Source organism: Condylostylus longicornis, unplaced genomic scaffold (assembly GCF_029603195.1).
Source record: "Condylostylus longicornis isolate FDR11 unplaced genomic scaffold, ASM2960319v2 ptg000040l, whole genome shotgun sequence".
In the NCBI taxonomy this organism is placed as follows: Eukaryota; Metazoa; Arthropoda; class Insecta; order Diptera; family Dolichopodidae; genus Condylostylus; species Condylostylus longicornis.
The window spans coordinates 13,190,867-13,217,772 of NW_026578009.1; the positions used below are offsets into that span (position 1 = coordinate 13,190,867).

Consider the following 26,906-nt stretch of genomic DNA (forward strand, 5'->3'; position numbering starts at 1 on the left):
ATGTTATAATTACCTACTTACATAGTTATTAAAGAAAATATTTTTTAATTAATATATACATACAATTATATATTTTGAAATATGGAGCGTAATTTTAATTGTATGATGGTAATAATATATTGAAAATGGATAATTCATAGCCGAACTAGTTTTCAATGAGAAATTGTTAATAATTTTTTTTATTTATTTTTCTTTATTTCTCAATTGTAAAATACTACGGATATAATTGTCTTTTAAAAGGGTCTTATTTCTTTTTTCCCATTGTAATTTTAGCATCCGTGGGTTCAAAGTTTTTTTAACTTGTATAAGTAAAATCTTTTCAATCATGATAGTGTCGAGTTGATTAAAATCATTAATTTTTAATCAAAATTTTGCCACTAATGATAAACAAAAATATGTAGAAGAATTTCGTTTATTTACATTAAGTATTTACACATGTATGTACATATTCGTATTTGTTTTAATTGTGGTTCGCAAAAACTAATTTCATTTTTTGATTACTTTTTTCAAATTATTCTTCATAATAAATATTATTTAACGTACTTGAGTTATTGTGTACTCTACAAAGTTTTATAATTCTCAAGTTTTCTACAAAGTTGTCATTCAATTCTCTTCATAAACTGTTTCATTCATGGTCAAAACTTTATCTATTGTTGTATGAAACATAAATGGTTTAAACTTTATCTATTGTTGTATGAAACTGTTCGTTTCTAAAGACGTGAATAACTTTAAAACTAAAAATAACTTGGTTCTTAATTTCAATTGATTTATTTCTAGTATCAATTAGTAACTCACGCCCAGCAACGCCTTCGTTTTCTTCACCAACGAATCATGCGAACTCTCCGATGAATGCTACACAATCACCAGTTACAGTATCTAATCGAAATTTCTTTACACCGATTGGAGCACCAGGTGTACCTAGCGGTCATCATCAACACAACCAAACTCGTTCTCATAGTAGTAATAACAACAACGGTCCATTAGAGAGTTCAACTAAATGGAAAAGCTCTCCTAGCCCAGTTTTGTATAATGTTAGTAGTTACTCTCAGGTAATAAGACCAGAGTCTGTACGTCCGTCGACTGGAACAGTCGTAGTAACACCATCAACTCATACACAACCTTCACTTGTGCAATCTCCAAATTTACCACCACAGCAACCACATCATGTTAACCAGTTACAACAAAATCACCATCACGCTCAACAACCAATGCAGACGCACCAGTCGCAGCAACAGCCTCATCAAACGCAAATGCAGCAGCATGTGTCATTTTCTAGCTCGACTACACAAAATATTCAGCATACCGTAACTGTAGCTGCACCGCCATCAACAGCATTTGCACAAGCGAGTAATATGCCAACTGGTCATGCTACTAGTGTCATAAGAATTTCACCAGCCTCCAGCAATGCTAACAACAACACATCACTACACCCAGTTATTGTTGATCCAACTCATATAATACCTGTACTACCCGGAAGTGGTGCAGTCAACGTTGCTGCAGTAGTAAACAATAACAGCATTATTACCAATAATATTTCTAGTGATAAACTAACGACTCCAAAAAACGGTAAATATTAGGACAAAAAGACTGGGCTGTCCTCATTTGATTAATCATTATAATTTTTTTTAGGTATTAGTCCAGGATCGATATTTCAATGGCATACGCTTTTGCCTGTTATAAATTCTCCTGCCAAAATTCAACATCAACACTTAGGTCAACAAGTTCAATCGACTTCTGGAATTAATAATACTTCCCACAATCAATCCTCTGTTAAACAGCAACAACATGATCAGCAACATCGCCAACAGCAAATTCAACAACAACAACAGCAACAACGTCAGCAAGTTACACCTCCTCCAATGGAATTAAAAGATGACTGTGATGATCAAATTGATGATGATGTTTTCGAACCAACACCAAGTGTATCAAGTGGCAATAGCAATACCAAAGCTAATCAGCAACAGCAACATCATGACCAACAATATCATAATAATGGATATCGTCCAACAATATGTAGTACAAATACATTTGGTAGTAGTGATAGTAGCTTTAGCGTAAATTTTAAAGAAAATGGAAGTGCAAATACTCCTTGTAGTTCAGAAAAAATGGAGAATTTATCAATTGGTAACAATAACCAAGTGTCTGGCTGTAATAATGATACGAGCGATGCTGCTTCTGCGGCAGCTGCAGCAGCGTTGACAAAACGGCGATCACAATCACTTAGTGCTTTACAAAGTAAAGAAAAAGAGCCAATGAGCCCTTCAATAAAGGTATAATATTATTAGTACCTATTGTAGTATGGATTGTATAATAAATATATATTTTATAAATAAAATTTTTTTCTATGACAGACAAAAATACGTCGTCCGATGAATGCTTTTATGATTTTTTCAAAAAAGCATAGAAAACTGGTTCATAAAAAACACCCAAATCAAGATAATCGTACTGTTAGTAAAATTCTTGGGGAATGGTGGTATGCTCTAAAGCCTGATGAAAAAGCAAAATACCATGAATTAGCAGGCGCAGTAAAAGATGCTCATTTCAAAGCTCATCCAGAGTGGAAATGGTGCTCTAAAGACCGTAGAAAGTCGTCTAGTTCGACGAAAGAATCCCGGGATAGAATGGATTCTATTGATGGAAATGATTCATTAGATGAAAAAAGCCCCAATACACCAGTTTCAGCTGAACCCGCTACCACAATAACTGCGGATATAATACCATTGACAATTGCCACGTGCTTAAGTGAGACAAATAGTACAATTAAAGATGAATCAAAAAACCATATGTCAGAAGATAATTGTCATCAATCTGATGACGAGCAAGTAAGAACTTTATAATTTCGAAAAATAACTATTATTTATTGTTAAGGTTTTAATTATTAATAGCTCAAAAAATTCCAGATGATCGCAGCAGAAGAACACAAAAAGCCATCAAACGAATCAAGTCAACAAATTGATTTGAAATGTGCTGAAAAAGTAACTGATTCCGACGTCGAAGACTCAGCGTTTGATGCTAGCAATAATGTAAGAATTATAATTTATAAGTTTTTGAAATATGCATATTTAACTATCGAAAAACATTCAATTATAAAAAATCTTTTAGCATTCCGAAAGTCATAAGAAAAACATAGATGGTTTGTTATCAACAAATTTTGCGAATAACTCATCTAATAGTAATGCAACAAAATCTACTTCTGAAGATAACAAAACAAGTAACATGCAAACTGGAACCAACGATAGAGAAATAACATTTAAACCAAAAGCAATAAAAGCATCACAACGATGTGTTGAAAATAGTATTTTAAGTTACCAACCAATTACAAGTTATTCTTATATGAGTCCAAAAAATCCTATTGGAATTACACCATTTCAACCTACTGGTACGTTTTAAAAATTCAACAAAACATAACGTATTTTATATTGACTTGAATTTTAGGTGGTGCTTTTAAAACAATGCCAGCTAGTCCTAAAAGTGCAAATTTGAATAAAACTCCCAGTGGTGTTGAAAATTTGTCATCACCATTAATTACGGCAATAAAACAAGAGCAAAATACAATTGGTGGTGTTAATAATAATGATCCGCAAACACCGCAAAAATTTATTCAAATAAAACAAGAGCAACAGTCCCCATTTGCTTCGAATTGTGCGCCACAAATATTTACGTTTAATATGCCTATTGCTACATCAAGTGCTTCATCTGTTGGTATTACAACTGCCCAATTAAAAAACTTTACATTCAATCACTCAAATAATAATTTAACTTCTGCAACCAACTTAAATTCAGAAAATAATCCATCAGCAAATAGTTCAAATACAAATGATAAACAAGGTAACCCATAATTTATCCAAAACAAATTTTTTTTCATTTCATTTTTATTTCATTAAAATTCATTAATCTATTTTATGTACTAACTGTTATTTTGATTTTGTGTTAGTTTGCATGCTTAAAAAATTATATTATTGGATTAATACTTTATTCGTTATTTTTCACATAAATTCCAATATTTATTTAAAAAAATGTATATGTATATATATATATATATCCTAATCATTTGTATACTTTCCATCTTTAACACATGTACTAAACAAAAAATATTAATTAAATAAAACTAAATAAAATAAAAAAATATTGTTCGTACAACTGTTTTAATATGAATTACAAAACTACAATGGAAAAATTTTCTGTTACTGCAAAACTACTTGCGAAAAATTGTTGAAAAATAAAATGTAGAAGTTGACCATAGATTAATGAACACAATTAATTTAGAAAATGTTAAATCTACTCAAGCAACTAACAGTTCTGGACCTTTAGCTAGAAAAAGAATTAAAAGTTTAAACGATATAACGGAATATGAAAATCAAGATGACGAAGATGATAGCACTGATGATGTTTTTGAGCAATCAAGTAAAATGATTGATGATACAACAGAAGCCCGAAGTGAAAAGGCATCCCATGCTACCAGAATTTTATATGATGCAATTGTATTGGATGCTTTAAATGGAGAAGATATTGAAACAGTTGAATTTGATGATAATACAAATAAAATGGCATCACAAGTAACAGGCTCAACCAGTGTCTTAAAAAAGGCTACAAAAGCAATAATTTCACCAGCATCACTTGTTTTAACAAATCACACAAAAATGATTTTACTTACACCACGGATAAATAAATTAATAAACTCTACAGATAAAATAATAACTGCGAAACAAATTTTTAAGCCAAATAATATAGATTTACTTAATTGTGCAAATGTATCTCATGTGGCTAATTATACCAGTAATAACAATAGTAATAGTTTTTCTGCTGCTAACACAACTTCAACTTCAAGTAATAAAAATACTAATAGTAATAACTCTCCTTCTTACTCTACAACTTTAACAACAAGTACAGGTATTTCTCACTTTGTTGCCAAATCAAATAATATTAATAATAGTAATGATAATATACTTTCAAAGAATATTAGTTTTAGATTAAAAACTAACCCTACCACCAATTGTATTCCTGTAAAAACAATGCAACCACAATCTTATAACACTAACAATATAAATAGTTATAAAGAAATTAAAAAAATTTTATTAAGTGATTCTAATACAAACAAATGTAATAAAAATAATGATAGTTATAATCATAATTATGAAAGTAATAATAATAGTTCTCATTCACAAAATCATCATAAAATTCATATTAACAATAACAATACTAATAATAATTCATCATCAACATTTTCATTAATATCATCGTCGCAATTGCAAACTTCTTCTTCTTCTTCTACTTCATTTCAACCACAATCAATATTAATGATTAATTCACCGGCTAAATTAAATTCAACAGCACATATTGGTGGTAATATTGTTGTATCTGGTGTTGGTGGGAGTGTTCAACCAACAACAATAAATACAACAGCTGCAGCTGTTATTACAACTTTAAGCGGTACACCAATTGGTTCAATATCAACCGGAAATGGTGGAACAACACAATTAATAAAAACGACAAATCAATTGGGACAAAAACAAATAATGTTTGCTATAAATGGAAATCAACAGGTAAACAATTTTCTTTAATCATAAAATTAGATTTATTCACATTTTTTTTATTTCTAATTTTAGCTGGCATTTTTGCCTATGACTTCCGCAGCAAACGCGCTTACTTCAGATGAGCAGGCCTATCTGATTAATTCAACTTCGCTCAGACATACACAAACAATTGACTCTCAGCAAAATAATATTGGTAATTCACAAAATCTATTGCCGACATCACAAGTTTCCACAAATGGAGGTTCTATAAACAATTCAAATGCTTCTGTGCAATATATTGTAAAGAAAGGTAAAGTTTTAACACATTTCCTTGGAATCAGATTGGGACGAAATTATTACTCTTTTTCTGCAGAAATTGTACCAGATTCTCCTTCCATATATAAACATCTCCCTTCCACGCCTCAGTCGACGACTTCCGCTGCGGATTTGAAATCGGAGCATGCAGAATCGGAAAATAAGAATGAGGGTATTGACAGTGATTGCATTGAAGAGAATACATTTGTTTTGGCACCAACTCCTGCACAATTAGGCAAAGCCCCGAAACAAATAAGGCAACAGCATGGAATAAGTAAATTTAATCAGTCAGTATATTGTGTATAATTTAATTGAATTATTTCAGTGTCTACTTCTGATTCTCAAATATCTACTACAGACAGCATAACAACAACAACTATAACGTCTGGAAACATTTTAACTCCTGGAGGTCTACCAACACCAACATCTTCTACGTCAAATAATGATGAAAATATTCAGTTTTCTCCAACCAACAAAAAAAATATATTGAAAAAAACAAAAAGCGATGACATGGATAAGTAAGGAATAAAATATATTTTAATTGTAAAATAATGTTTGTTTTTTACAAATATGAATAACATTTTAGTGTTCTTAAACAAGTCGATTTTGAGAAAAAATATCAAGCACTGCCACAGTTCAAACCGGAGGACTGCCAATCCCCTAGTGCGATTTCAGTTCCATCTTCACCTCGAGTGTATGGTACAAACTATCGTAAAAAGAACTCGCTTCAAAAGATACGTAGGTTTTTGAATTTATTTATTAAATTATTTATTTTAGTATTTTAAAATTTTTTCAATATTTTATAGAAAATGAAGATGAACAATCAGATATTGACAGTGCAATACCGATGTCTGCCCAGAGATTTTTTGGACCTGATTTTAATATAGATCAGTTACGAGGTGATTTAAAAATATAGTTAATTCATTTTTTCGAAGTACTAAATTAACATAAATTTATTTTAGCCTCTGAGTTAATGGAATCAGATCAAACTGGAAGATCACCACGTACTCCTCAAACACCATTAACAAATCAAAGCGGACGTCAAGATGCTAATGAAAAAGGCCACAGGAAACTATTAGAACAAAGAAGGCAATTAGTTTTACAATTGCTAAAAGAACATGGCATGTTTCCCAGTCAACAAGCAACACATGCTTTTCAAGTAAGTTTTCTAAAATTTTTAGATTTTTACACATTTGCTGCACAGAAAGCAAAATTTTACAGAAAATACTGTACAGAAAACAAATTAAAAATTTGACTCTTTTTTTATTTCAACATTCAAAAAATTTCCTAAATAATTCCTTTTAGGCACAGCATAAAGATATTTTTCCACGGCGGCAGGATTTGCAATTAAAAATACGTGAAGTAAGGCAGAAACATATGTCACAGCCTGGTTTCACACCTCAGTCAGCGACTCCAGGTCCAGCGACCCCAATTGAAAACTCCACAGGTAAGTGAAATTTTAGTATTAAGCAAATTTTTTTCCATTTAGTGTGAATATCACTAATAAATAACATTGTTGTCTTTAATTGTTAAAACCTAAGCTCAATAAACTTGTTCTCTTATAAAAGGTTCACAATTGACAATTATTAGAATACATAAAAATTCAAAGTGTTAATAATTAAATATTATTAAACAATTTTTATTCATTGCTTAACAATCACTTTCTGATATTTTTATTATTAACTGTAATTGAACAAATGTAATATAATAACCTGGAATAAATTACGTTGTCAGAAGTGACACTGCAGTTGCAAAAGCTATTTACACAATGTAAGTTAAATTGGATATAGTTAGAAAGTACCTTTATGTAATTTTGTTGATACATTCAAAAATAAATAAGAGTTTTCGGTTTATTATCTTGCATTGAAATGCAACGCAATTTTATATTACTACTATTTATAATAAAAGCAATTCATATTTGATTCTTGGCAATATATATATATATATATATTTATATATAAATATGTGTTAATTTATAACTTATTACAATAACTTATTACGATAACTTATTACAAGAACAATGTTTTCAAATATAGAATATGCTGTGAATATGTTTTAAACTTTTGTTTATAATAAATTGAAAATGAAATTTACATATTTTAAAAATTATAATTTAATTTTAAATAACTTGTAGGATATTCAGTGGAATGTCAGCAAACACAATCTCAACAGCAACAACAACAGAATTTGCCTCTGAATCAACAGCAACAATCTCAAACTCAACAGCAATCACAGCAGCAGCAACAAAAACAATAACATTGAAATGAAAATAAAAATTTACTAAAATCGTAAAAAAACCAAAAACAAAGATATAAACTGAAATGTTGAATCAAATTTACTTTAAAATTTGAATTGAATTTACTAGAAAAATAAAAATAATAAAATGATTTCTTAATTTAATTTAGGACAAAAAACAAAATAATGAAACTTGAAATTCTTGCAAAAAACTAAAACCTAAAACTAAACATTTATAAATAACTTTGAATTTTTTGAATGAACAAATATGAAAAAAACAAAAGCAGAAAAAGGAATATTAATAATAATTATACAGTTGAAATAGGCTATATGAGGTCAATAATAACCCTCTTTAGGAAAATAAATTAAATAATGAAAATCTTTGATATAAAAAACAATTATTTATATTAATACATACATACACATAATAACTGAAATAATATTTAAAAAAAGTGGCAATAACTATAATTTATACATGAAGCAAGGAGATAATTATGAAAATATTTCTATATTTCGAAACTTACAATTTTATTACAATATATATCAGAAAAGCCGGAAAGCAAAAAAGAATAAGAAAACTTTATTTCTCGTAATAAAAAAAGCCATTCTATTAAATTATTGCCATTGATTTTAAAATGCAAATCTGAAGTTTGTTAGAGAAGTTTTTTACCGATTTCTTTTATTTTTATTTAAAAACATTTTTTTTTAATGTGTCTTGAATTTGTATTTTTTAATTACTTAAAAAAAAATTAAAAAAATATGTAATACATAGTTTTTTTTTATTATTTTATTTTAGCATTTATTATATTTTTATTTAACATTTTTTTTTGGGGTCAAACACTTTATCTCTTTTGAATATTATTTTTTGTTTTAAATAAATTATTTTTGCTAAAACAACTCTGATCTATTACTTTCAAAAAGGAAAAATAAATAACAAATACTCGAAAATTGAATATCTATGCACAAAAAAAAATTTAAATTTAAAATTGATAACAATTGATTTCATCCTTCATATGTTGAAAGATATAAAATTTAATTCGAATGTGATTTAAAAATAAGAACTTATAAAAATAGAAACTATTTTAGTTATCAGAATCTCACTGCAGGATGCAAATAATACAAGGAAATTTAAACATTTACAAAAATCTTTGTACTTGCAGGATCGTCTCCTTCCTATGAAATAAACATTACTGATTAATTATTCATCTAACTATTTTTTTCATTTCTGATCATAAGAAATTTATTTTTCAATTAAGTGATACAGCAAATATTAAAGCTGAAATTAAAAAATTTAAAATCAATTGTTCGCAATTTTAAATGTTGAAATATATTTTAAATGAGCTAAAAAATATTTTGGAAAAAAATTATTTATCTAAAATATTATTAACAGAAAAAACAAAACAAATTATGGCATATACATAAATATGTCTCTTCTTTTTTATTTTGTTTTATTTTTCCTTTTGCAAAATTAAAATATAAAACGTAAGTAAAATTTGTAACCTAATTAATTAAATTTCAAATATCAAACAGGTAATAATATAAAAAAAATGGATAATTTTAATTATAGAAATTAAAACAAAACCTATTTATATAATCAGTGCTTAGGCTTAAACATTTGAAAATTAATACAAAACAAGAAAAAATAAAAAAAAACACAAAAATATGGAAAAATTAAAATATTTTTAAATAATAAATATGATAAAATTAGAAAATTCTTTGATACTTATGTAATATTTAAAAATATATATAGCATTATATTATTATTAAAAAAATAAAAAAAAATGATTAAATGTTTTTGTTCAAAATTATTTCTTTATAATTATGTATTTATACATATATATATAGATATATAGATATATATATATATATATTTATATATATATATATATAGATATATATACACGTATATATATAAAAGATCTAAATGAAATGTATTTAATACATATTCTAAAATTAATGTGCATATAAAAATCACAAAGTAAATAAATATATCAAAATATAATAGCAATAAATTAATAAATTTTCGCTAAAATATTAAAAGTTATATAAGCAAAATTCGTACATTATTCATAAATATATATACATATATATATATATATATATATATATATATATATATATATATATAACTAATATATATATATATATATATTAATATATATATATATATATATATATATATATATATATATTTTAGTTTTTTATTTTATTTTTTTTTGGCAATTTTAAATTTATGTTTTTAATTTGTTGTATAGTATTATAAATACGAACTTTGAATAAATTAAATAAAACAATAAGGCCATCATTAATATCTTAATGTTTAATTGTTATTTTATTATATACATATATATATAATAATACATATATTATATTGTTTTATAATTATGTAAGTTCATTAAGTAAGTGTTAAAAAAATTTAAAGCAACTTGGAAAAATTGAACTCTATTAATTGTAAATATAATATTTTTTTTTATTTTTATTATTTTAAAAATATTAAAAATTGCATTTGAGTTTAAGAAATTGAGGATAAAAATATTAGGAAATCTATTTAATTATTAAGAATATTAATACGTGAAATTTAAAACACGTTATTGTAAGTTTAAAGGCAGGTTGAAAGTGATTGTTCTTCCCACTAATAATCTATACACTTAATTAAAATAAAATTTTAAAATTATTTTAAATTTCAAACAAAAAAAAAAATTTTTTTAAGCTCTTTATATTATTTTTTGTATAACGTAAATAGCTATTTATTTTATGGTTTACATAAATAGGTTTTTTGCTTGAAATTTTTTTAAACGATGTAGATGCTGTCGTTTTTTAATACAATTTTGTTATGATTAGCTTTTTATTTGAGTTAAAAGAAATTGATTTATTATTATTTTTTATGTCCTTTTCGCGAAATTCCTTCCTAAAATTGGAGTTGTCTACTTCACATTGTATTGAATTGAATAAAAAAATTTAAGTTTCTTTATTTCTGGAACACATAATCTTAATCTATAATACACAAAACATAAACACATAATGATATAATCCAAGTACTAAAGAATAACATTTGCTGATGACAATTTTTATTATTTCTTATATTAAATAAAAAAAATTTTTAAGTTAAAATATTTTTTAACATTGTGATTAGAAATTAATTTTTGTATTAAGTTTAGTAGTAGCGATTATTATAATTAGCAAACGTATTAAGGCAATAAATAAGAAAATGATAAAAAACAAAGTAATTTTGAAAAAAAAATTAAGCAAAACATAAATATTAAATATATAAAAAATGTTTAAAAATTAAAAAAATATTACAGCTTAATTAGTTGTCGTGCTTCTCTTAATTTTTGAGTATTTTTTGAATATTTTTAAATTTTATATATGTATAAGAAAAATTGTTCTTTTTATTATTTTTTTTATTGTTTAATTTGATTAGATTTTTTTTCTTAATCGAGATTTTAATTTGTAATTTACGTCATTAAAATACAATTGAATATGTTTTATTATTTTATTTTATTTGATTATTTTTAAAATTGTTTTAAAAAATATTAATAAAAAAAGTAAAAAAAATATATATGAGAAAAAATAATTTAATAATTGTTCATGTACTTTATTATTAATTAATTAATTATTATAAAAAATATGTGTATATAATATTCTTATTATAATTATTAGCAATTATTATTAATAATTATCAATTTATAATTAAAGTATTTTAAATTGAATTAAACATAACTTATACGGTAAATACAAATTTAATCACGCATATATTATATATATATATATATATATATATATATATATAATACATATAATTATGTATTTGCATAATAAAAATATGAAAATCAATTTGAAAAATTTAACAAAAAATGTATTTTGTAATATAAAACGTGTTTTTTTAAGTAAAAGAGAAAATGTTAAAAAAATATATATATATACATACATATACACAAAATTGTTTTTATTTTTTTTTCAAACTTATTTTCGGTGTTAAAAAATTTAAATTAAATTTGTTTTGTTTTTAACAACTGTTCCAAAATCAAGATAAAAGTCAAAGGATTCCTTGATAAAACCCATAATAATTTATAATCTTAATTATATAGTTTTTTATATGATATAAACAATCGCTATAAAAGTTATTTATATGTAAGTTACATGAGTTATAAGTGCACACTATAAATTAGACACTAGGAAATATCAGTTTCAGTTTCAGTTCTCTTGAAATACAGTAAGTACATATCTTAAATTAATTTAACATGATTTATTTATTCATGTTCTTATTAATTCTTTTTATATATGTATCTTAAAATATGTATTTCACATTTTGTCGATAAATATTTTTTTTAATATTTATTATAAAACAATCAAATTTCAACAATTATCTATTATTGTAATACAATGATGCAGACATATTTTCTAACTACGTAAACAAGCATTTTTATTGAGACAAACAGAAATTGTTTGTGCACAATGTAACTAAAACTACAAATTTTGTTAGAGTTAGCGGAAATAGTTTTATCAGTATTTAAAAAAAAAAAAATTAATCAGTTTACATTTGCTGTAAAGAACAAGAACAGGTGCTAACGTAATCTTAAACAAAATATTAATATTTTGTATGGTAAAATTTTAAAGTTTGTATACATATTTAATATGTTTAATAAAACTTAATAAAATTACTTTTATCTAATTATGTTGAAACAAAGGAAAATAATTTTTTAATTTTATATGTGAAATAATATGAGTAATAAGGAATTCATTACGAATACATGGTTGTATACTAAGTTTCTTACGAAAAAGTTAAGTACCTATATCTTAAAAATATGGTATTTAATAATTTATTTTAATGATTTAATAAAATATTTAAAATTTTGTATAAGTAGCTAAAAATTATAGTGCCAATATAATATATGTATACATGGATACTATTCATTAATAAATAGTTTTATTAATAGTATTTTCAATAAATGCAATAATATCAATAACATTTCAAATTTATGTTTAGATAACATAAATAAAACATTAAGAAAAAACTACTTATTGGAACGAAAAATTATTGAAAATTTAAAAACAGTAGAATATATTATGACCCTAGGTTTGTTAGGCATGAAATAGTATTCAAATGACATGAAATTAAAGTGAAATTATTTTATTAATCTTTTATTGATTTATCTATTTATTGGTGTGTAAAAGTATTTATCAAATTCCTTTCAATAACATTTTCAAATAATACCTCATTAAGTAAAGCATTTTGCTCATTGTCCTCTTAACAAAATATCCTTATAGCATGAGTTTAATTTGTCAATCGCAATAGCAAAAAGCAAACACTATTTTTAATTCAAATATACGAAACATTTTCGGAAACATCTCAAAATTGCAATTATTGTTAAATTAGCTTCAGCTATTTTATTCAAATACTAGTTTGTTAAACTTAATAGCATTCATAATAGCAAATTCAGAAATTCTTACCAAAATAGTCTGCTAAAGCAATATAAAATTAAGGACTTATTAATTAACCGATGATTTTTTAGCGAAATTAATTTTTTGATTACTTGTCTAACAAAATTAATAAAAACTATATAAATACACCAATTCTTGCATTTTGGTACGTTAAAGTCAAATTTTCAAAATGTATTTAAAATGCTAATGATTATAGACATTTATTATTTTTTAAAATCCATATATTTTTAATATAAAAGGGTCGTTATTTTTTTATATTATAATGCAACGACATTTAACGAAAAAGAAAACTATTATAAAATATTAATATTTAATATTATAATTTAATAATAATAATAATATTATAATTAAATAATAATGTTAAATATAATAATTACCATGTTGGCAATATATGTATATAAAATAGAAAAATTTAATAGTATAAATATACAATAAATAATAAATATTCGTTTTTGTTTATTTTTCAGTAAAATGAAAATATACATAATATTTAAATACATATTAATTAAAGAAATTTAAATGAAATATTTTTAATTTTTTGTTCTTTAACCTCATTGATATATTTATATAACAATAAATTTATAATGTTATATTAAAATAAAAAAAATAACAATATAATTTCAACAAATAAATCCCTTTATCTCCTTCACATACAAAAGTACTTAAGAAAGAAAAAACCAGAAAAAAAATTAACAACATATTTAAAATATAAATAATATATACTTTAATTGAATAACAAAATATGAATTAAAAATTTACAATTAATAGGGTTATTATGGTTCGCGAAACGAAAAAGTATTCGAAGCGATTAACTTACTTGAATATTCACCAAAATGATACAATGGTTCGCGAACAATAAATTCGTTAGGTAAAAAACCTTGTTATTAAAAAGTAATCATAGTGAACAATATAGGTTATAATATTTAATACATTTTTCAAAAATTTAAAGTTTAATTGATATTTCAACATATTTAATTTAAGAAATAACAGAAAACACGTTTTAATCGAGTGCTGATATATTCTATTGTGATTAGTACACCAGTAGTAGTAGTTAAGACGAGGGAAATGCAAATATTTGAAGGATTTGAGGATATGTAGTCACATATCTTCGAATCCACTACATACAATAAATGTTGCATAGATATTATTTATTAAAATAAGTTTTTTTTTTTTCAATTACATTTTCCTTATAATAGATATTTAAAAATTATAAATTATTTCACTAAAAATTCTAGTTCTGTATCTTTTTAACAATGGCCTCCATGAAACCTTCAAATAGTTCGATATATCAACTCAAAATAACAGCAAAGTTTTAAGAATGGCCTCTAGTCACATACAATTAGTTATATACAATGGGTACTAGTCACATAGTTTTGATATTTCTGTCGAACAATAATATCATTAAGATAAAATTCGCTTCACAAACCATAATAACCCTAAGAAACACAATACCAACTTTTATACCCAACTTTTGGCATACAAAATTTCTGGACTTACAAAAAATAAACAAAAAATTAAAGAAGCAAATCAAAAATTTAAAAAAGAAAGTTTTAAAAAAACATCTACAAAAAATGTTTAGGCGTTTAACACAAAAAAAAAATACAAAATTACAAGAAAATTTATTGTATTTACGTATTTATATAACAAAAATGGTACATTTCGGATTCAAAATTCTAAATTAAAATTGTAAATTTATATAAATATTATAAAATAAAAAAAATAAATGTAATAAAATATAGTAAATTTTAAAATTAAATTACCTAAAAATAAAAAAAACCATAAATGATTTTAAATAAAGACAAAAACAAAAAAGATATAAGAAAAGAGAAACTATAAAATATAAAATTTAATATCTAAAGTGCTTTTATAAATCTAGACTTTTATTTTTTATTTTGCGTTTTCAATTCTTAATTTCTTAAATTTTAATTTAATGTGAAATATAATAAATTAATAAAATAATATGTAAGTAAATAAATTATAAAAGAAAATATTTTTCAATATATTTTTAAAATATAGATGGAAAAATAATAAAACGTAGTTCTACTACGTCAACAAAAAAAAGTAATTAAAATTAAAAATAAAGAAAGAAAATATGAAAATAATTTTAATGTTAAAAACAAAAAAAGTTAGAGCGAAATATATGTATATACATTTATTACATAATGTATGTATATTATATATATGTATATATATGTATATTTAAAAATATAAATTATGTATGTAATGATACAAAATTGTGTATGTATATAAATAAAAATAAAATGTCAAATTTGAAAGAATATAATTTTTGTTTTTGTAAGAATTTTGTAAATTAAATTATTAATGTATTTATAAAATATTGAACAAAATTTGATAAATTTCATTTACTTTTCGACACTTGAAAAAATTAAGATTTTTTCTTTTCAAAATTAGGTATTTTTGAAAATTTGTTTTTTCAAAGAAAAAATAAAAAATATCTTACGTTAAGTACTGAGAAAATATCTGAAATGGCAGCACTGTTCAAAAATTGGAAAAATTCTTAGAAACAAGTTTTAAAAAATAGTCAATTAAACTTTTATCCACTTTTGGTTAATTTGCATAAAAAAGTTTTTAAAAAAATTACAATAAAATTTGAATTGCAAACTATCTTTTGAGAACCATAAATAAAAGAAATGATAATAAAAGTTTAATTCATTATCAATCATATTATCATCTGGCACATACTGAAAATATAGATCGTTTGAAAATTACTCATTGTAATAAAGTGCATTCGGAAATTCATTCTGTAATAAAGAAATGTGAAAAATGTAGCGCAGCCATCTATTTAAGTTCTAATGTAGAACTTTCGGGTTAGCGTGCGTAAACGAAAGCACCTTTGTTTACAAAAAAAAAAGGAATAATTGGCAGCAAAGAAAATGTAACCGCCAATTATTTTTTACAGGGCTTATTATCGACAGCACTTAACTTTCAACAATGCCACGTTGACATTTCCTAATAAAACTAACACACTGCATTTAAGTACTTAGCGCTAGAAAAGTTGAATTAAATTTTCAAAAACACAGAATGTCTTCTAATTCAAAAATTTAAAAAAATTTTCGTTTTTAAATAAAACAATTGTATTAGTATTTTGTACACTTAAATTCTAAATTAAAGATAATCTAATTTAAAAATTTAACATCTTTGTGACACTCATTTTTGTATACATATGTACATTTTAAATTAAAAAATAAAAAACAATTTGTTTCAATTATTTCATTAGAAATCAATGTGATAAATTTCAATGTTTGTCAATGATATTGCAAATTAATATTTAACATAAAAAATTGACAAAATATTTAGGTAATTACAATTTTACCAAAAAATTTTTAAATAACGAAATTATTTTACTCTAAATTATTTTTTATAAAATTTAGTAGACTTTTTTATAATATCTATAAGAAAATTGAACTAATATTAATTTAATTAAAATATAAATGCAATGAATTGACAAAAATTAATCAATCATTTTAACATTCTGATTGCATATTTTATTTTCTTCAAATACAAAATTTAAGTTACATAATAAATTAAATTTATAATTAAAAAATATTTTAAAAATTTTACATACATACAATATTATTATTCCTCTCCATTCATCATGTGATAAATAAAATTTGTCTATCAAGAATTATTATTTTTTTTCTTTTATTTAATCCATTAAATACATATTTTAATTTAATTAAATTCAAATACATGTTAATAAAAAATAAACTACATACCTAATTATTTAAGATAAATTTTTTAAAAATTAAAATATTTCAACTTTTTTATATAATTAAAACAAAATTAATAAAATATTATTAAAATTTGCACGACCGACAAAAAGGAAAAGTTTGATCTTATGTAATTAATTTTTAAGATAATCAATTAGAAAGAAAAAAAAACCGAACCAGGGCCCAATTGCACCAACAATTTCTTAATTTTTTTTAATAAATTAATCAAAAAATTTGCAAAGTTTCTGTTGCACCAATAGTCAGAACACAATTGGACTTTTAAAAGTACTCTTTTAAAAAAATTGAAAAACTAAAGGTAAAAGGAAAGTTAAAGTGTTTAACGCAATAGAGCCCAGGTTAATGACATTATAAGTTCATTAAAGATAGAATTTAAAATTGAAAAAAAATATTTTTTTGGATACGATTTCAAATTTAAATAATATTATAATGAATATTATAAATATTCAATAGATTTAAAAATACATACATATGAATATATAATATAATATACAAATTATATAATATATTTATATTATAATAAAACATTCATATTTATGCATATATATAATGATATTTAATATATATAAGGATATTTACATTATTATAATAATATGTTTGCATGTATAATAAAATAATATTTATATTAAAATAATATATTACATATATTTAATTTATAATATATTAGCGTAATATTAATTATATTATATATATAAATATATAAAGAAAATAAATTAAAATTAAAAAGGATAAATAAAATTAAATGTAAAATTATTTAATACAAAAAAAAGAACAAAAAAAAATATAAAAAACATTATGAAGAAAAAAATTTAAATAAAAAGAACAATTGTTTGATGAAAAGTTATTAAATAATTTTTAAAAATTAATAATCTTTTTTCCTTTGTTTTATTATTTCTTAGATACTGCATCCTTATTCTATATGCATAATGTAGAAATAATCTTTTTTTGTGCAGGAGATTAAAGCTAAGTGATATTTGAACTTTGAATTGAATTTCAATTCAAAACTTCACATTCGTTCCCCTCGGCCAAAAACTTGTTCTTAAATTCATTTTTTTTTAATATTAAAAGAAATAGTACACATTGCCAAAATAATAGGGGTCCCAGTCGTAATTGTCAAAAAAAAAGGAATGAACGCAAAAATGAGTGAAAAAGATCAGTCATGAATATCATAAATTTGTAAACTTTTAATTTTTTGATAAATGTGAATGAATAAACTCTTGCACATACATATATGGAAATTTTTTCCAGTTGTTTGTTTTCTCGGAAAACTGTTAAGTTTTGCAAAGGTAATGATGACAGGCTTCAAGAAGAAGAAACAAAAATATAAAAGAATCTCCACATGAGATAACAAATGAAACATAATTCACAAGATGAACTGTTCGAAAGTTATCAAATGACTATCTGAGTAGCAATGCTGAATTACAAGTTACATCTTAATATACTATAAAATTTAAATAAGAGAACTGTCAAAATTAAAAGGTTTTAGAAAAAAATTGTGTTTTATATTGCAGAATTCTAGAGCTTACTAATTAAAATAATTTAAAAAAATACAAATTACGTATATTACGGTAATATAAGTGAACTATTCACCTTTGAAAATGCATACGTCCTTAATAGTAACTAGTAATTTGGTAAGTTTTTTTCTCAGGATAGCAGACTTTAACTTTTCATAATTTTATGTAATTTTTTCGAATTGCAGAAAATATAATCTCTAAAAAAAAACACAAACATGTTTTTAAAAACACTACTCTCACTGGAAAATTGCAAGAAAATTTTTAACATAGTTAATACAGAACTAGGCCCTAAAAATTTTTTTTGTATCTATTTCGGGGAATACTCCTGGCAATATAAGTTTTCTGAAAATATTGAATGAAAGACTATATTATTTTGTATTTTGCATATTATTAAAATTTTATTTTATTTGTGTCTAAATAGACATCGAATATTTTATGGGTAATTAATTTTTATTTTTAATACTATTGAGTTACAATGATTAAAATGAGTAATTAAATTTTTTCTTGAAATATGTATACATACTACTTTTAATATTTATTTTTCGTATGAATCATCCAATTATTTTATATATTTTTATTAGGTTAAAATTGAAAATGTTGATGAAATGAGGTATTATTAAACCTCCTAGCTTTTACATACACATAATATATATTTTTTAAATTGATTTTTCAATTTGGTTTGGTAAATTGTATTTTGATTTTTATTTAATCATGCCTATTAGTCAAACTGTATTTTTCCTTCACATTAATTCCTATAAAAATAATTTATATCTTTTGAAATATAGACCTAAAATATATTTATACGGTTGCTTCATGGAAATTATAATATACACAATACAAAAAAAAATTTTTGTTTAATTTTTCTTAAAAGGAAAAAAAGAACGAGAGAAATATGAAATATGTTTAAAATACATTTGAAATAAATGACAAATTCTTAAACTTAAATAGAACCTATCTTAATAATTGAATTATACTAAAATTAAAAATCTAAATTAATGTAAAACTTCCTCCAGACATGCCACCGCGAAATTTTCTGATGGCCCTAATAGGCATTGATATATCCTAAGGTTGTGTTGGAGGTTGCAATGGTGGCGGTTGATTAATATTAGCTGAAGTTGTTGGCGTATTCGATGATGACTGTGACTCAGCACCAGGCGAAGCTTCGGATGCAGTACTTCCTGTTTGTTCTAAAAAATTTTTTTTGTTATTTTTTCTAATTTTAATTTCATGAAAATTTTAGTTACCATTTGTGTTGCTTGATGATGGTGTTGTATTCGATTTCGTGTTTGAACTACCAGTAGAGGCAGCAGTTGTAGTTTGTGATGTTGAAGAATTTGCTCCCGAGGCGTTAGAGGTGGTTGTTGATCCAGTAGTTGCAGTAGATGAAGTAGTTGTTGATGGACCACTCGCACTTTGTTGCCATTGACTACCTTGTTGCTCTTGCTGATGCCTTTGATGTGCTTGTTGTCTTGCACGAAATTCAGCAGCTTTTAGTTGTTCTAAGTGAAATTGTTGTCTTTCTGTGATTAATTGTTGACGTTGGTATTCTAGACCTTCCCTTTCTCTTTCCATTGTAGTTTCAAGTTCTTCAAAATGTCTAAGTTTTATTTCCAACTTTTTCATTTGAGTTTCAACTAATAAAGCTACAAGAGATTTTATTTTACGTTCTTCCAAAGCAGCTAGATGTTTAGCTTTTACAGCAGCTGATTGCAAAGCAGCAGAAGCTGCAGCTTGTAAATTAGATTCATTAAATAGTTGTTGTTTACGATTTCCATCCCCATTATCTTTTGACCCGTTCGTAGCCTCTGTGCTCGTAGCGGTTGATTGTGAGGATTCCGTAGACGATTCTTCAGGTTTCAATTCTTTGTCGTTTTCAGTTTTTACCTCCACTAAAAACAAATTGACAAATAAAATTATTCTATTTTCAAAATTTAACGATTTTCATTTCATTACCTCCATCTTTTTTTGATAAATCCCTCATTTCTTCATCATGCCCTGTCTGCGACCTATCTTCTTCTTCCTCAGTTCCAGCTATACCACTTTCAGTCAAACCGGCGTAAGGATCAAATTTTCCACCAATATTTGATTTTTCTACATTCTTAATATGAGCATCAAGATAAGATGATGGCACCTCGTCCTTAAAATATACACAATAAAAATAAGTTTGTTATTCATTTGTTATTTTTTTTACTTTGATAGCAGCGAATTCTTCCATGGCAGCTTTTGCTGCGGCTGCAGCTACTCTTGGATCAACCACAGACGCTAAGAAAGCAACTGTGGACATTATGGGATTTCCAGATTTGCTGAACGGAATTGGTTGCTGTGCTAGAGGTCCTAAAAACCCTCCATCGTCTTCCAAATACGGATCTTCAATTGGTAACCGTAAGAAATGCAAAATGCATTCATCTTGTGTCCTAGAACCAACATGTTCACATACTTTGTTCCAATCATCTTTATACATTTCTAATCCTTCCAATAACAAAAGAGTTTCCTGATCTGTCCATTCTCGAGCCAAACTTGCAGCAGTTTTATTACGCATTGCCGCTGGCTTTTTAGCATACTGGTCTAGCCGTAGTCCAAATTGCCCACAGGTATCAAGTCCAGGTTCAACTTTAATTTGAGGAATTACCGTTGGAGTAGGTGGTCCAGTAACTGAAGCACTAGTAGTGGCTACCGTCGTGGTAGTTGTAGTTGTGGCAGGTGTAGTGGTTGTACCCGCGGTGGTGTTTGCTGCTGTAGTTGTAGTTGTAGTGCTGACAGTTGTTGTCTGCGTAGTGCCAGTAGATGTTGTTACGGGATCTGCATCTTTTTCAACTTTAGGTTTCTTGTCTAAATCAAATAATGCCTTAGCAGCTGATGGTTGCGGAGTTTTCTGAGGATTAATTGGCTGCAAACCTGATGGAGTGTCACTTAATATGTGAAAATGAGAAGTCGGAGGAGGGCCCATCGGTGTCGGCCGAAGTTCTGCCTCAATTTGATAATTGATTAGACCCCATTGCTCGAGAAAGGCATGTACCCTCATTATAGCACAAACATCGCCAGCCAAATTGCGACGACAGGCTGTGCTTGTTAAATATTCTGTTGGATTTAATCTATAGGTGTCGATCATAAAATTCCTGTAAGCCATATATATTTCTGGAGTTTTTGATTTGTTTTTTCCATTAAAAAATTCAGGCATAGCACGCTTTTCAATTACATGAATGGAGTTATAATCAAACCAAGCTGAATATGATGGCACAATTATATGATGAGTTTGTTCTGTAACATTATCTTCAATATCGTCTTTAGGAGCAAACTCTTGAGTAGCACTATTTTCACTGGTTTTTCCTGTTTGCGAGTCTTCTCCAGCTGCAGTTGCCGCCATTTCTTCATCCAAATCAGTGACAGTTCCACCTTCAAATAAAATAAAATGTGATGATGGGTTAATTTAATTTAACATTTCTTATTACCTTTAATAGGCATCATATCATTATCTCTTGATTTAGATCCAGGTGCTGGACTTGATGTTGATGAGTTCGGAACTGGAGCTTTACTTACTTCGGTTATGTTTGGTTCGGGTTGGGGATCTTCCATATCGCGAGTTAAATCTTCTTCATCTTCTGCACCTTCTCCAACACGGGATTTCTTCGTTGATGCCGCCGGAGAACGCTTTCTTTTTCCAGATTTTGCTGTTGGAGACGGACTTCTGCGCCTTTTCTGCTTAGAACTACTTGCAGGAGCATGTCGCTTTTTATCTTCCATTGCAGACATCAAATCTTCGACTGATAATCTGAGGCGGTGCATTTTTTTCTTTCCTTGTTCATCAACTTCGTAGTCTTCCTCAATCATTAACTCGTTGTATTGCTCCAAATCTAAAATCCATGAAGCTGACACTCTGATTTTATCGTCAGGTGATGCAGGATTATCCGGAATGTTGTCTGGTATTTCTAATTGCGAAGCGGGAACCCATGAATCATAAGAATCAGGAAAGCAGTACCAATGGAGCATGATGTTACCGCCGCGTTTGAACGATGGTCTTGCATACTCATCCGGATGTGGATCAACAATCGGGTATACAACATGGGTAGCCTCATCTTCCTCTTCTGCAATTTCAATTCGCCGAGCTTGCAGAATATCTTTTAGTTTGTTTACTAAATTTTTATCGATTTCTGGACGTAGAAATACTTCGGGCAACCGATATAATTCAGATTCAACCAATGCTGATTCAATATCCATAATCATTTGGATATTAGGATCTTTTCTAGAAGTGCTTTTGCCTATACTGAAATCAAATTTCTTCCCACGTTGTTCTGCCCGAAAACGAAACATAGTTGACAAAATCACGCAAAGCCCACCACCAGGTTTAAAGTCATGAAAAAATCGCATCTAAAATGAAATTAAATTTTACAATATGTGTTGTACATAAGTACATACATATATGTAATCCAATAAAGTATTGTTTTACATATACATATGTAGATATTATATATTGTGAAAATGAAATACCGATCCGTACTTACTGGTATTCGCAATGTTGGTGGCTCTTGAGCATTTTTTCCCAATTTCGCTTCTTGATATTGTAAAAACTGAATAACGAGTTGTGAGAGAGATTCTTTAGTTAAGGATTCCGTACTACATGCAATAGTCTGCAAAAAAAATTATTAAATCTCCATACTCAAATGCGCCATGTTTGGCTGTCGCCATTATTTGTTACCTTTTTACATGTTTTTTGTAACCACTGACGAATAGTTTCAAACCCCTGTAAACTTTCTGCAGATTGGAAAAACTCCAAATTGGGTCCCCCGTCTTTTTTAGGACCTAGTGTAACCATTTTAATTTTTTTTCTAGATTTGAATAAAATTTATTTTTTTTATGACGCTTTAAAAACACTCGTCAGTCGTCAGAATAATTTGACAGCCGGAAATTTTTCCCGATTAAAATTTACCGATTGGATTGTCAATGATTGTCTCAAAGTTAACTGACGTCTTACAGGGGTGACAGCAATAAATTTTTCCGTTTCATAATTTGGGATCTTCACGACTATTAATATTATAGGGCTGAACGCTCCTTTATTTACAAAAACCGTAGTAATTATCCATGAATCTATTTTTTAAAGAAATTACACTTAGGAGGTTTTTTCTTATTTCGGTTTTAAGAAGTATTTATAATGTTTTTACATATTTTCATTTAGAGTTTCCCAATTTTTTGATAAAAGTGAAATATGGATACACTTTTAGTTTTTAAATATGTCTTTCAGTTTTTCATATTTATTTAAACGATCAGTTTTATTTCAAAAGTCAAACATCTTCCGAAAGATAATCGAGTGAAAAAATCAGTTTATTTGTTGAAATTGTGGTGTTAAAAAAGGAGGCATTTTCATTTTAAAATAAATGTATTATAAATTGAATTTGTTTAAAACCACTTATATAAACTACATACATAAATTAATGTGCATGTTTACTTTAAAAAAATTTCGTAAAGACTGAATTTCAAGGTTTTCAATTGGAAAATACATATATGAAAAATTGAATTAATTGGAGACTACTGATGTTGGAATTGACCATTCTTGAATTCCATAACAACAGGTATAAAATCGTCATTTTTTGCCATTTAATATTTGTCAGGTTATATTTTGGAGTGTATACATATATTATTTAATTTTTTACCTGGCCTCTACTATAAAATATGTATATATAATTTGTAAGAAAGATAAGTTAAATTTTTTTTTTAAATAAAAACTTGAACTATTTTTTAATCAATTATTTTGGTTGTTTTTTTGGAAATATGATGATTTTTGACTATTTTCATTTCGAGTTCCACTAAAAGCTAAAAAAATTTATACTAAAATGAAATTTGGGGTTTTCTGAGCAACATATCAAAAATTCAAATTTCAACTCAAAATTTTAACTATAAATTTGATTAAATATATTTTCGAGGTTTTCCACATTTTTTTACCGCCATGTCAGACAACATATGTGAGAGAATTGAGAGTAAAAATGATAATACACTGAATAAAAAAAAATTGGTGCTATATATTTTAGTCTAGAATACACAACTTAAAGTTAGTAAAAATTTTATTAGATTTTAATTTAAGTTTGTAATTATTTGATTTTAAGTTTTATAATTATGAAAGTGCTTTTAAAATTTTATAATCATTATGAAAGATGTGTCGTTTCAAGTTGTCCTTATATAAAAACGACAAACATAATAAAAATATTATAGTTTCTGATGCGGTAGTTGAGGTAAATCAGTGCCTTACTAACAATGTGAAAATATTTCCTAATAAAACTAAAATCTCATACATACTTAAAAATTATATGGACTCTTAAAATAAAAAGAATTCACATATGCAATAATTTTTATGAATTATGAAAAATATAAATTTAATTAATATAGTATATACATGAAAATTATATAAATATCTTATAATATTTATAATTTATAATTAATATAGTATATACATGAAAATTATATAAAATCAACTAAATTCCTCGAAAAATATTGCACTATTTTTTTTTCTTGTAGTGTACCATTTATTGAAATCTTAAAAAAATTAGCAGAACCTCGAAGGGTTTTTTTAAATCAATGTTTTAATGTTTTTGTAACACAAAACTTTAAGAATGTAAGCACTAGTAAAATAGAAAGATTGAATTGTAATTTTTTTTAATTAAAAATTAATTAGACTTATAATGTTAAAAAAGGCCTTCTATAGATTCCATAAGAATACGTGTAAATTCGTCAGCTGTGAACTGTCGCTCTCTCTTAGGGTCCAGGCCTGTATTTCTCTCAGCCGTGATTGAAACAAAAAAAGAGACTTAACAATTCTGAAATATTTGACTTACGATCTTTAAGGGAGCGAAAAGAGATAAAAACAAAAATGGCTTCCTTCCTTTGCTTAGTTTTCTAATCAAAATATTTTTATTCCATCCGCAAAATTTTTATTCGTCTTACATTTTCCATTTAATAAACGTATCCTAGATATATGTAAGTGGGGGTAAGGTGTATATGCAGTTGTATATAAAAAATGCATATGATAAATTATACTTTGACATAAATAAAAAGTAGATGAAGTTCAATTTTTAATGCAACCTTACTATTTGTGTCTACGAAGATACATACACATTCATATGTACATGTATGTACGAGCGCGGCATACTTTAAGTTTTTTAAAGTAGAACAATAAATTTTTGAATTGCATAAAATAAGTACATGCATAATATAAAAAAAAAAGAAAATCAAAATTGGGATTTCGAATGCAATTTCAAAATTATGTATGTCACTAGGTCAAATCCTTTCAAGAACACCAGTACCACATAGTTATTATTGAATTTTAAAACAACAAAAAATTATACATAATATATTTACAAGTACAAAAATGTATGTAATGCTAATGTGTGTATGTATTTATAAAAATGAAAAACACTAGCAACAATATCAAAAAGACATTACATAATGTACATATTATTTATCAATAAATTAATGTTAAAAACAAAAGATAAAAAATTTTTTAAGCAAATATTATATTACATTTGTATGTATGCAAATAATGTGTATATATGTGAAATATTTATTTACATACATATGTATACTCATGTGTCTAATATACATGTAGAGTATTAAAATATGTGCATTTATATATATTTTATATAATATTATTTAAAGTTATAAACGATTTGGTTTATGGTGTAGTCTTATATATGTAGTACAAGTTCATGTACTCATTTTACATAAAAAAATTGTGATTATTTTTATTCTTATATTTTTTTTATCAAAAATTTAATTTCTCCCCTTTGAAATTTTTAATTCAGCAAATAAATGAAATAATAAAAAACTGTAAGAAAAGGAAATGATATTATTTTTTACATATTTACACATACATATATAAATACGAATAAATTCGTGTCTGACAACATGTTGCGTTCGAAAGAAAGGAAAAATAACATTTAAGAAGGAAAAAAAAGAAAAAGTATTAAAAAATAATGTTTCTGCAAATTTTATTCTCTCTGAGAATAGTTGATTAATTTTATTTTAGAGAGATTATTTATCTCTCCGTCATACCCGTACCTATACAATTAACATTCCATTACTCGCACTTATCCTTGCAGAAATAATAATATAACAAAATTCCTCTATGTTTAAAAATGCACAAACATACATAA

The 26,906-nt window shown here is 25.5% G+C and overlaps 2 protein-coding genes across 2 annotated transcripts in view; one reads left to right on the forward strand and one right to left on the reverse strand.

Annotated features, from left to right (window-relative positions):
* Nucleotides 1-9,548, forward strand: part of LOC129609882 (probable serine/threonine-protein kinase DDB_G0282963) — a 74,873-nt gene extending 65,325 nt beyond the window's left edge. Inside the window, exons 8-22 of the mRNA XM_055522082.1 lie at nt 778-1,566; nt 1,630-2,270; nt 2,352-2,822; nt 2,886-3,023; nt 3,103-3,379; nt 3,436-3,828; nt 5,332-5,543; nt 5,607-5,823; nt 5,887-6,102; nt 6,154-6,346; nt 6,415-6,566; nt 6,635-6,727; nt 6,791-6,987; nt 7,134-7,275; nt 7,963-9,548. Coding sequence (XP_055378057.1) covers nt 778-1,566; nt 1,630-2,270; nt 2,352-2,822; nt 2,886-3,023; nt 3,103-3,379; nt 3,436-3,828; nt 5,332-5,543; nt 5,607-5,823; nt 5,887-6,102; nt 6,154-6,346; nt 6,415-6,566; nt 6,635-6,727; nt 6,791-6,987; nt 7,134-7,275; nt 7,963-8,084 — 4,253 coding nt within the window. The 3' untranslated portion in view covers nt 8,085-9,548. The remainder of the gene's footprint in view (nt 1-777; nt 1,567-1,629; nt 2,271-2,351; nt 2,823-2,885; nt 3,024-3,102; nt 3,380-3,435; nt 3,829-5,331; nt 5,544-5,606; nt 5,824-5,886; nt 6,103-6,153; nt 6,347-6,414; nt 6,567-6,634; nt 6,728-6,790; nt 6,988-7,133; nt 7,276-7,962) is intronic.
* A 9,657-nt stretch (nt 9,549-19,205) lies between these two features.
* Nucleotides 19,206-23,663, reverse strand: LOC129609523 (SWI/SNF complex subunit SMARCC2-like). The gene is made up of 7 exons (XM_055521479.1): nt 23,462-23,663; nt 23,268-23,393; nt 22,218-23,133; nt 20,960-22,161; nt 20,722-20,905; nt 20,013-20,657; nt 19,206-19,955 (listed from the first exon to the last, which is right to left on the reverse strand). Exons 1-7 carry the CDS (start codon nt 23,576-23,578, stop codon nt 19,831-19,833), a joined length of 3,315 nt encoding a protein of 1,104 aa, XP_055377454.1. The 5' UTR covers nt 23,579-23,663; the 3' UTR covers nt 19,206-19,830.
* Between the last annotated feature and the right edge of the window lie 3,243 nt (nt 23,664-26,906).

Bases quoted from the DNA above. Each gene is read 5' to 3' on its own strand.
- LOC129609523 (XM_055521479.1), bottom strand. From the start codon at position 23,578: ATGGTTACACTAGGTCCTAAAAAAGACGGGGGACCCAATTTGGAGTTT. The intron at 23,134-23,267 runs GTAAGTACGGAT...ATTTCATTTTAG, and splicing joins CACCAACATTGCGAATACCA to ATGCGATTTTTTCATGACTT. The intron at 20,906-20,959 runs GTAAAAAAAATA...GTATATTTTAAG, and splicing joins AAGAATTCGCTGCTATCAAA to GACGAGGTGCCATCATCTTA.